Source organism: Poecilia reticulata, linkage group LG8, assembly GCF_000633615.1.
Source record: "Poecilia reticulata strain Guanapo linkage group LG8, Guppy_female_1.0+MT, whole genome shotgun sequence".
Taxonomy (NCBI): domain Eukaryota; kingdom Metazoa; phylum Chordata; class Actinopteri; order Cyprinodontiformes; family Poeciliidae; genus Poecilia; species Poecilia reticulata.
Window position 1 is genome coordinate 14640522 of NC_024338.1, and position 11683 is coordinate 14652204.

General features: G+C 42.5%; 1 protein-coding gene and 1 long non-coding RNA gene across 3 annotated transcripts in view; one reads left to right on the plus strand and one right to left on the minus strand.

Moving 5' to 3' along the window:
* Window positions 1–11451, minus strand: dnmt1 (DNA (cytosine-5-)-methyltransferase 1). 2 transcript variants are annotated; one of them, XM_008416016.2, is made up of 35 exons: window positions 11212–11451; window positions 10768–10804; window positions 10440–10547; window positions 9304–9544; window positions 9147–9219; window positions 8971–9052; window positions 8848–8888; window positions 8705–8759; window positions 8517–8600; window positions 8321–8430; window positions 8122–8240; window positions 7947–8039; window positions 7722–7873; window positions 7455–7642; window positions 7288–7302; window positions 6514–6694; window positions 6316–6413; window positions 6063–6210; window positions 5390–5505; window positions 5112–5313; window positions 4902–5035; window positions 4566–4745; window positions 3379–3603; window positions 3099–3291; window positions 2904–2994; window positions 2671–2805; window positions 2135–2417; window positions 1908–2049; window positions 1644–1810; window positions 1376–1553; window positions 1102–1297; window positions 856–1019; window positions 545–661; window positions 333–429; window positions 1–258 (listed from the first exon to the last, which is right to left on the minus strand). In XM_008416016.2, the coding sequence occupies exons 1-35, from the start codon at window positions 11256–11258 to the stop codon at window positions 224–226; spliced, it is 4527 nt and encodes a 1508-aa protein (XP_008414238.1). In that variant the 5' UTR covers window positions 11259–11451; the 3' UTR covers window positions 1–223. The 2 variants fall into 2 exon arrangements, with proteins under 2 accessions (XP_008414238.1, XP_008414239.1); XM_008416017.2 differs by lacking the exon at window positions 7288–7302.
* LOC103468733 (uncharacterized) overlaps window positions 10820–11683 on the plus strand; it is a 5542-nt gene continuing 4678 nt past the window's right edge. The window contains exon 1 of the long non-coding RNA XR_534247.2: window positions 10820–11108. This is a non-coding gene — a long non-coding RNA (uncharacterized LOC103468733). The remainder of the gene's footprint in view (window positions 11109–11683) is intronic.

Below are 11683 nucleotides of genomic sequence, written 5' to 3' on the forward strand. Positions count from 1 at the left end.
TACAATTTCAGAAGAACTTTATTTGAAATATTACATATAAAATCTACATACAATTTATTCCACATTTAACATTTAACAACATGAATAAAAACAATTAAGACTCAATATGGAATGATTACTACATAGTACATAGTGGCCACTTGGTGACAGCTGGAAGTCAAAATTACTTTAAAAAGTATTCCAACATCAGCATTAAAACCTTTAAAACATGGAAATGGAGAAGTTAGTCAGAGACATCCATCTTCTCCTGTTTGACGTCTGAAAAAAAAAAAAAGTTTAAATGGTAAATGCAGGTTTGGAGAAATGAAGCAGACAGAAACCAAATGACCCACCTGCTGTAGCTTGTTCCTCCTTCATCCTGTCTGAGACGCATTTCTTAATCTCCAGGCCGATGGCTCTGGAGAGCGGGGGAGGGACAGCGTTTCCAACCTGGGAGAGAAAACGCATCATTTCTGATCATGCTGCTCAAGAACTTATGTTTAGACCCTTGATAATTTCATCTCCTAATGTAAATTTTTTTGGGGGAGATGCTTCTGTTAAGTACCTGTCTGTGTTTGTCCAAGATGTTTCCAAAGAAGCGGTATGTGTCGGGGAAGCCCTGAGAGCGAGCGCACTCCCTCACACTGACAACTCTGTGCTGCTCTGGATGCAGAACCCGACCCTGTAGTTACAGGTTTAGGTTAAAATCACAAGGAAAGAAAAAGGAATTAGGTCTATTATGAAATAGAAGCATCCACATCTTACTCATGAGCCATCCAATGAACTTCTATCTAACCTGAAAACCTTTCAGGTTAGATGGAAGGTATTGGATCATTGCTTTTGGGGATTAGCCATGAAACTCTTCTCCAGACGTACCTGCTTCCCCATGGGTTCAGGATTGGTAACGGTGGTGCTGAAGAAGCCGTCCCACTCCAGTCTGCCGTACAGCCCGGCCCAGTGATTGTGGCGGTTCCCAGTGTGGGGCAGACACCAGGGGATCAGCGTGTTGAACTGCCTGTCGGCAGAGTCGCACGTTTTCCCTAAAATAACCAGACATTTCATCAGCTGGAGACGCAAGCGTCATCATTTCTATTAGAAATCAAGTAAATGAACCTTGCACACCTCCTGCACAGGTGCAGACACCTCTGAGAGCACCGGTGCTGCTGCGTCCGTTCTTCTTGTCGTGATGCGTGTAGCGTAGCTTCTTCGTCGTGGTGCCGTCTTTTAACCGAACTTCAATGTTGGGCAGATCTCTCCAGTCGGAGCCCGGAGCCAGAGGGATGTGACGCATCCTGGCCTCAACCAGAGCACTCATGTCCTGAAAACAGAAACGATTATTTAACATGAACAGCAGTAATTTGTGATGAGGTCATGTGAAAACTAAAATATAGCTGACCTTGCAGATATGGTCTCTGAGAATGGGCTGATACTGCGAGCCTCTGATCTGCCTCTGGAACCAGGACTGAGGTTCTCCGTTGTAGGAAATCTCCAAAGCAGCGGCACCGTTGCGAATCTCGGGCAGGTCAGACATGGTGTCCCTGACTGTGATGGTCCTGTAGATGCCACCGTTCCCTCTGATGGACAACAGAACAGTTAGATCCACAAGCCTTACAGAGATCTGCAGACCTGCAGAGGTCAAACTTCTTTGTATTTTTTTTTTTTACCGCGTCACGTTGCTGACGTATTTCTTCTCATCGACCGCCACGGTAAGCGAGCACGCTCTGGGAGCAAACACGTGCAGAGGTTCAGGGTAGCGAGGAAGCTTCTCTCCCGGAGCAGCAGCCAGGATGATTGCCCTGCGGCGGGTCTGAGCAACGCCGTACTGACCGGCCTGACGGGCAGGAGAAAACAGAACCATTGTTTAGCCTCAACAGGACAGTTTCACACATCCACAACAGAAACGGAGCGATCTGCACGGTGCTACCCACCTGAAGGACTCCAAAGGTGCACTGGTAGCCCATTCGCACCAGACAGCGCAGAGTCAGCTTCAGGACCATGGAGTTCTTGAAGGATACAAAGTTCCTCACGTTTTCCAGCAGGAAGAACTTCGGTCGGTAGTAGTCGCAGTAACTGCACGAGGAGCCATTCAATCAGCAATCCAAACCGGATCGTCTTCCATGTAATATGATTCATGGCCAGTCAACAAAACACTCACCTCAGATAGGAGACCACGAGTGAGTTTTTGAACTTGGAATAAGTGCGAGAATTGAAGCGGTTCATTCCACTGAAACCTTGGCAAGGAGGTCCGCCGCACAACATTTCTACATCTCCCTTCTGAGGCAGCTTTTGGCCAAGGGAGTTGGTCTTTTCTCCAGACATGACCAGCTTCAGGAGGACATTACAGTCCTCTGTGAACACCGTGGTGCCAGGATTGTTGAGTCTGAACGCCTGTGCAGCAGGCTCCCACATCTCAATAGCCCAGAGGGTCTCGGAGAAACCTGAAGGAAACACGGGGAATCTGGAGGTTTCACGAGTTTGACTAGTATTGCTACAACATTTCAGAGCTGTGATCAGCATATTTAAGGCCGACTTGGATTCCTTAAAATTAACTCAAAACGTTTTAAGGCCTTAATTTTAGAAACATGAATTTAAAACCTTTWAAGAATATGCAGACACCCAGCAGCAAGAGGAAATTCTGGGCAACACATTTGTGTGAAATACTCTGGTAACTGAAATGCAATGTGAACCTACSAGCCTGGTGGAAGCCTTCAGAAAGTCCACCACAGCCAGAGAAAACATCGAGAGTGCGATATTTTGGTACTTTAAGTGTCTGTGGTTCCGTGCGAGACTCTTGTGGTTCTTGTGATGCTTTTCCTTTGCCTTTACCTGATAAGCGTAAAGTGAAATATCTGTCAGCAACAAATTYAAGAACATCAAGATATGCATGTAGARCCTTTATTTATTTATTTTTTTCAAAAACCAACCTTTTCCTTTGCCCTTTCCTTTCCCTTTATGAACACAAGAGCGGGCATGGTTAGGAGGATCTTCAAAACTCTTGGATTTAGCGTTGTAAGCCTGTAAGACAGAACAAATATCAGACATATGCTACACTTGAAGAGATGCTTAGTTCAGGCAAATTAGAATCGATAGCAGAAAAACAGAAGAGGCAACAGCCGTACCTCCAGGAAGTAGAAGCGGTCCGGYCCACCGCTGGAGTAATCTTGGACAGATTCATTCAGGTCTTCTGCGTACTCTACTTGACAGCGTCCGAGAACCTCAGACATGCTAACTGTCACTTCCTCATCACTCCAGTAGAGCTGATTGATGTCTGTATGGTAACTGGCTTTGACACCTCTGTGTGTGTTCTCTGGCCTGATAATTTACACAGATCTCTGTTAATTCTTCACTCCTTTACACAAAAATCCCCTTACAGATCCTGAAAATGAATGAAACGTGTACCTGTAGAACTTGTAGAGTCTCAGCTTGACCTCTGAGGTGTCCGATTTCCCGTTGCTGCGGCGATGACAGAAAATCTCCTTGATGCGGCCAACACGGAAAGGCTCTGGGGCATCCAGGTTTGACCCCTTAATGTAGTCTGAAGACTTCCTGTAGTACTCTGGATACAGATCTTCATCCACATCCTCTTTTCTGTGGGAGCGCTTCACCGGGCTGGCTGGTTTCACACTGAAAAAAAAAAAACAGAAAAAGGTAATGAGTCACATGATGGTAACAGTCTTAAACTAAGACATTCAGTTGTTTTGTAAATCACCTAGAAACCAAATAGATCTAGATATAGAACTGATACGGGGTTCCTCAARGCTGCGTGCTCAGGTCTCGTCTATTCATTAATTTAGATTACTTCATATTAAAAAAATTCTTATTCTGTTTAAAGACATGACCACAGACACTTCTTATGACCGAGTTAGTGGATGGGACAGAGTTCCCTTTATGCAGAAAACGAATGTTTTTGGCTTAAGAAGGTAAAGTTAGAGATCAGCACTAAACTAAACTCCTTACAGCTAAAGACCAMCAAGCATACAAGAAACCTTGTTGGGGTTTCCTCTGTTTTATGATGCGACATTCTATTATTCTCTCTCTGTTCATTACTTATTTTACATCAAGCATTTTTGCTTTGTTCACTATTCTTTGGAGCGATTTGCATGTCTTTAAATTCCACAAATCACTTTCTYGCACTTTACTGCATAAAAGGTGCTCCACACMAAACAGTTTGTATGAACCATGACCCACATGTCAAATATTAGATCAGTCAGTCTACCACTCAAGTCAAACCTGAGACCATTTCATAACTTGCAGGTTGCTTGAATGACATCTTGTTTTTATTCTATAAAGTACACAACAATGAACCAAACTGCCTGACTGAATTGCTTGTAAGGTCACATCAGAAACTAGGAGGAGCACAGAAAGTGTTGGTTCCTTTTGCATAATTTACTGTAGCTTTTTCCATAAAAGTCAAAAAAGATCAGTGATTGGTTGGCTTCCAACAGTTTGTTTGCATCTCTGTTCTCAGTCACTGGACTTCCAAATATAAATCAAGTTCATCTCCAGCAGCCCTGTTATAACTACCCATTAGAGCTACTGAAATTCAATCATTTCTACTGTTTAAACAAGAACCTTTTTTTTGTTACCTAAAACTGAAGGCTTCAGGAGGCATGTAGACGCTGTCTCCAACCTTGAACTGTTCTCCCTTGAAGCAGGCCAAYGCATACAGAGCCTTGTTGTCACTGTCTTCGTTCTCCAGGGGTTCAAAMGCTCGAGGCACTTCCTGCTCATCACGCTCTTTAGTACGGGTGCAGCTGCCACAGAACCTAAATGAAAACGTAACCAAGTTAATGAAACAACATTATAAAAAGCTAGAAAAATAAAGTAGTAATCCTTGGCGTTATTCAATGCCAAACAAATTCTTTTACATGCCTTTTTATTAATCCTACTGAACAGGTTATAAAGTTTAAAAAGCCATTTACCTGAACTTGCAGTCTTCTGATTGTTCAGTCTTAGGAGGAGTCTCAAACCGAGCAAACTCTGTGTCATACCAGAACTGATAGAAGAAACTCTTCCCATCGTCGTCAATCACCTTCAGGTCAACATCCACCCCACCCTGAAATAAACGGACCCTCTAAATAAGCAGTTCAGGACAAAATGCAATACATAGTGCATCAAGACTAAAAACTGACCTCCATGAACCAGTTGTTTGATGGAGCTTTGTACATGACGTTCACTTTTCCCTGTACATAATTGAGCAGCATGTCTTCGCATTCATCGACGATAACCAGCTCCAGTGGATCAGAGGACTCTCCCAGGACTGTGTGGATCCCACGGAGGAACCAGTGGGCGTGAAACATCTTCCCATTATTGTCCTCCCACAATGACGTGATCCTGAAGAGGAATATGTCATTAGGTATAACCAGGTTAGACTCTTGATGACGTTAGAGGACATWAAGAGATGTCATACCTTGCCAGATACAGAGGAGTGGACGGATCTTCGGATGAAACTGARACGCAGTCTCCCACTTCCAGCACTTCATCGTTCAAGGAGACCTTCTTGTAGTACTGCCTCTTCCCCTCAGTCTGAAGAGAATCAGAGTTAAAACCCATGCCCACACCACCACTCCTATTTGACAAAAACGTGAGGAATTTTGTAAGGAAAACTGTAAAATAAATAAATAAAACTTTTTTTTTTTTAAAACACTTCCACACTGGATATCTTATGATTATAAAAAAAACAAGATGTATGTTTTGCAAATAACTAACCTGACTTTCTGTTGTAGAAAGCACAAGAATCATGAAATTGATTTGAGTTTTAACAAACCTGCCTCACTTCATGGTGACTATTTCCACGAAACCTCAAAGTCAGGCTACAGATGTTGACAGGAAACTGTAAATCGTGTTAAYGGAAACATGCTTTTCGACAAACTTCAGCCTACAACTGCTGGTTGCCATGCATGTTGATGTTAATGCTACTGCCACCTGCTGGCAGAACGCAGGTATCACAGCATTTTGTTTTCTGATTGAAATCATCAAAACTCCCAAAATCTCAAGCAGTGAATCGTTTTTTTTTTTTTTGTCATTATGCAGATTGTGTTTGGCAGAAAATCCAACCCTCTTGTCGCAAAATTAAATCCTACCTCAACAAGCTCACCAACCCATGCAAGTTTGGACTGGGTCTGTCTCTTTTTCTTGGTTTGAAGAACCTTTTTGGTCTTCTCTGCTGGAACATCTTCCTCCTCGATATTCTCATCATCCTCAGCCTCCTTTACAGCAAGGTTTGGACATCTAAGGGAAAAGAATGACAAAGTTTAGCATTAAACAGAAAGAGCAAATGAGATGAAAACCAAAATAAATAAATAAATTTGTGTTTTGCTGCTTTAACATCCTCACCTTCTCTGCTTACAAGCTTGCTTGCTTTTGCCACTTCCTCCAAATTTGATCATGTCCTTGCAGGCTGTGCACTTGCCACAGTCAGGAGACTGGCACACCTAGAAAGACGGGTGGCAAAATCAAATGTTTTATTCATGTAGAAGTGGAGAGAAGGATCACCATAGCTTGGCGTAAACCAGTTGGCCTTCTCCAACTCACTTCACAGACTCCACAGCGCTGCCGTTTGACTCCTCCCTCCTTATCATTCTGCTCTATTTGATCAGCGAAGAAGGCGTCGAAAATCTGGTAGACCATCTTGGTTGTGGTGGCCTTAGTTGGTCCCTTGCTGTCCTTCTCTATCTTAGTTGGGTGGCGGATGGTCTGTCTTCTGGCAGCTCTCCTGTCAACGGAAGGTTATTTAATTTAAAGCTGTTGTTTTGGTTTCACCTCATCACATGTGGAGTGATGACGTTATGATGCTTCTGGCCGTTAAACCCCAGCGTCAGGCCATGCAACGCAACAAGCAAAGAAATAAAAACACACACTCTAGATGGAAATAAGCATTTTGAAGTGAAAGTGTTGAATGTGGAGAACTCTTGATTGTAAAGAGTTTTCCTCTTCTAGAGACAAATTATTATTTTTTAGGATCTACCAGTTTACATTGCTACATTAATGTGTTCACTTGCTACATTGATGTGTTCACTCAAACCAAAAGTGAACACATTAATGTAGCACAAACTAGACTGCTTTACAAGCCTGCTGCTACGGCCTGAAACCAAGTGTACATTTCACTGGCAGCAATTCACACACCTACTGATAAAAAAATGCTAGATTTAAACTAGGAAAATAATTTGGTATGTAAAGCAAAACCGTRGTTAAAAACAAAATGTTAGCATGAATTATGGTATGGATGTTTGAGCATCAAGCTTTGGAATGTTTCACATGAACACAGCCACATACAAGCTAAATGCAATCACAGTAAAGCCTACCTACCAGTACAGCTGCATGCTGCATTAGGAAATGTTAAAGGAATATTAGACATCTGGGAGACGAGGAGTATAAATACACAAGTACAAAAGTAGTAAAAAAAAAAAACAACAAAAAAACAACAGCTTGTTTATAGGAGCTTTCGTTGTCGGCTCCTGGTCACAGATCTTTACCTCTTTCCCAGGGTGACTCCTGCCAGTTTGATCAGATCTCTCATGCAGGGAGTAACAATGATTGGCTGCTCGTCTGAGTCGCCGGCCTCATCGTAACTCTCCACCTGCTCCACCACGAACTGGGCATGGCGCAGCAAGGTGTCTTCAGTGAAGCAGTTGAAGCTCAGTCCTGCTGGAGGGACGGTGGTCTGCAGGAAACGGACAGAGGCGATCAGCACAAAAAACAAACAAACTTCAAAGTGCTCAAATTTTCACGCAAGAGCTCACCTCAATCTTGTTGAGAAGATCTTCGTAGGTGGCGTCTGGGTTCTTCTGGAGGAATTCCACAACAATCTTGCTCATGTAGATTTTCTCCTGCATCAGTGCRAAAATGGGAGCGTACTCGTCGCTGGGCTCCATCAGGATGTAATCGGCAAAAGCTGCACAAACAAAGATGATGTCAGCGAGTCGCTTAAATGGTGTTAGGCGTTTGGTAAGAAGAGGAGAACTTRCATGTTGTGAATCCAATCAAAGCCTTTTCTCCTCCATCGAAACCAGTTATCCACCAGGCATTGATGGGTCCAAGCTTTCTGGCAAAAACACCGCCTGAGTCGAAGAAAACACAGCATRTGCTGTAGAGTTACAAGCAACCAACAAAAGGTTTATGTCTTGAAGGAAACCGTCGTACTGGTTAAGCCCGGGCTGTCGTCATAGATCGGTTTCACATAGCAGCTGAAGTAAAGCTCCACGTTCTTCTCAATCAGCCCAGAGTCAAACGGGCAAAGATGGCCACGCTTGTCATACACACTGCAAAGAAACAACACACCACTTAGACGAGCACCATCACAGAGCACCAGGCAACTTGGATCCAGACAAGGATCCAATACCTGAAGTTTGTGATCCTGTGCTGTGGCAGATGGTCGTAGCTCTCAAATCCGTCCTCATTAGCCTCAAACAGCGACAAACTCTCATGAGTTAACATCTCTGGCTCTTCAAGCTGAAGGTGGAGGTTAAAAATRGTCAGGTTTGGAATTAAACGCCGCCCTGACGGGCTCTGATCGTCTGAAAACACGAGGCTCTCACCGCGTTATCAGGATCCCCTTGAAACATCTTCAGATCCGGATCATCCAGATACTGCCTACAGTCAGGGCATTTAGGAGGCGGCGTCTGGAGAGAAAAAAATAAATAAATAAGCCAAAAAAAAAAAACGCTGAAGCTGTTTATGTTGTTACAAACCACAGCATCAATGTTTAAAAGAAGCATCTCAGTACCTTTGCAGCAGGTCCTGGTTTAGTAATCTTGGATTTTGACTCCTCTGGAGCAAGTCTGCAGAACACAAGGCAAAAGTTGGAAGTAATAAATTCACTCCAGGAGTAAAAAAATAAATAAATCTTTYGGGTAGGTAAGAACTTACTTTTCATCAGAATCCGCCTTGAGGCGTTTCTCCTCCTGAGTCTGCAACAAAGTGCAAAATAGATTTTTAACAAACACTGAAAGTCCAATCCTGATCAGATCGGCTGATSAATAAAATCATCACCTCTTCAGTGTCGTCTTCTTTCTGCGCTTCATTTATTCCGTTGACAGCTTCTCCGTTCAAGTCCTCGGATTTGCGTTTCTGACTGTAATGCAAATCCATTTAAATGTCAGCCACTTCCTGAGAGAAATAATTTGACTCTCCTTTGTCTTTTCAGAACACATGAAGCCGATACGTACACTTTGGAGAACATTGACAAGATGGTTGGCTGTTTGCCACTGTTTCTGGTGACTCTGGTACTGGTCGGTGATTCTACAAAATAGTTTAGGAAATTAAAAAAAGTCTCAAAACATTTTTTTTTAAATCAGAATTTGATGGAGTAAGTGTTAAACTAACTTTTAGTTTCAGAGTGTGCCTTGCTCCTGCGTCCACCTTTCCCTTTGAGAGCAGCTGGTGACTTGGTTTCTGTTTCTTCTCGTTCTGTCACCATATTTACATCTTCGTCCTCTTTATCTTTATGGGAGCCATTAGCAAACCCATTCGCCTTTCCATTCTGCTCCATGCCGTCCTCATGCAAGCCGTTTTCAAGACGAAGCTCTTTGCCCAGCAAGACCTTAACTTTAGAGATGTAAACCTCCTGAGGAAAAAAAAAAGTTACAGTTAGACGGCAGATTATAGGAGCATCTCCATGAATGAGAAAATCATGAGGAAATGAATTTAAATGTGTCAAATACACAGTGACTTTTTTAGGATTAGTTAATATGATTATGACGTTACAGTCGATTAAAACCTATAAATCTGACAAGGCAAACCAAAGTATTACAAATCCGACTAAAGAAGATATTCTTAATATGGAAATGTTAGGGTAAGGCTAATCATGAAGAAAACGGCTGACTTGACAGTTGTCCAGCAGACGGTCAAACCGGCCACAGAAGCTCATCCTTAAACAAGTTCTCTCAGAGCTATTCCTAAACACATTCATGGAAAGTTTTGTGGAAGGAAAAAGGTGCACAGGCAACAAGATTAACTGTAGCCAAAAGAGGACTGAACAATGATGAAGMACTGGATTCACGATGTTTCAGGTTCAATGTGAAGCTTCCACAGTTTGTGATGATTTGGGGGAGCAATGTCACCTTCAGCAGGTGATACAGGCTGTCTTATCAAAATCACCTCAAACACAGGGATGCACTCAGCRACCTTAAACCTCTGCACGCTTCCCTCAGCTGATAAAGCTGTCTGGAGAATGCATCCAAACAACACAAATGAGCTGAAGTCTGCTAATAAAGCACACACCTGACCTAATAAGTGGGTGATTTCAAGGCTTCTGTGGGACTTTATGAGATGCAGGAATTAATCCGGTGTCAACAGAAACACTCTAAGATACCATTGCCAAAGTTAACAGAAAAAAAAAACAACACAAGTTTTCATTTTTGCAACTGGATCATTAAAACAAATGTACTTTTCAATGTAGTGATATGTATTCATGTCATGTAGCTAGGCAAGAACAGAAATGAATACGTAGAATCCCTGACCTTTGAGATTTCTGAATTCTTCATTTTYTCCTCCAGATTGGTCAGCTGGTCCTGAGCGTCATCATGCAGGAAGTCCTGCACCAACCTTAGCTTCTCTTTCACCTGATCCTGAAATAACAGGTTCACAGTAATGACCATTTTGGGTTAAAAAAAAAATAAAACACAAACTTACATGACACAATTACATTCCCTTAGTTATGTCGTGTTAAAAAGAAATCTGAAACCAAACTTAATTTTATTCAATTCTAATGAAGCAGAGGGAGTAACTGTTACAGCATGGGTCGCACGAAGCAGCCATACAGTATTACTGATTACAAACTTTACTTGCCTCCTCTAGAGATCCATCTTCATCCAGCATCTGCAGCCTATACCGAGAAGACATGACAAGATAACGTTACAGTTATCCCAAAGGAATAGCACGCTCACTTATGTAGCCTRATATTGAAATCACGTTAACAGAGGGAAAGGAGGAATAACATAAATAAGAAAACTTCCTGAGTGGCGCCAAATCACGCACACGAACCCATCCATTGTGAGGCTAACCATGCTAGCAAGCTAACATCAGAAAGAAAAACTACCAGCTGAATTTGACAATTGGCAACAAGCTAACGCTAGCTGCACATGCTACTGCAAGCAAMGCTGTGAAATTCAGCAGTCATAAGCAACGGGGTAAGTGGCAAATTTCCAGGCCTGYTGTTGTAACTCCTAAAATAACATAGGTTGCTATGTACCTATCACAATATTAGCATTTTTTATATATATATTACCATACCTCTTTCTCACGTCGTCGGGCAAAGACAAGGACGTTTTGGATGGCATCGTAAAATGCTACTTAAAAGCCGAAAGACAAGCACGATAAAATTGCTTTAAAAACTGTTAAACACCAGGTTGAGCCCGCTGTCATTAACCACAGCACGGATCCACAGTGACCCTCCAGTCTGTGGACGCTTCCTAACGTGGATGCTATGCAGTTCGGGCGCGCAGGCCGTGTTTTCGCGCGGAATGTAGCGTTGGGATTTGCGTGTCCTTTCCGGGAGCCGAATCTTTTGGCTTAGAACGCCAGCAAGAGCCGACTCTTCCGTTTTCCAAATAGCTTMACTTCTTCTTAYCCTGGAAAATAACTTTTAATATGTAATTCATACATGGAAACACAATCCTAATCCTTTATTGATTATTTTTTTCCTCAATACTATAATTTTAACTTGGTTGATATAAAAATGTTAGAAAATGTTGTTTGTTTTTTT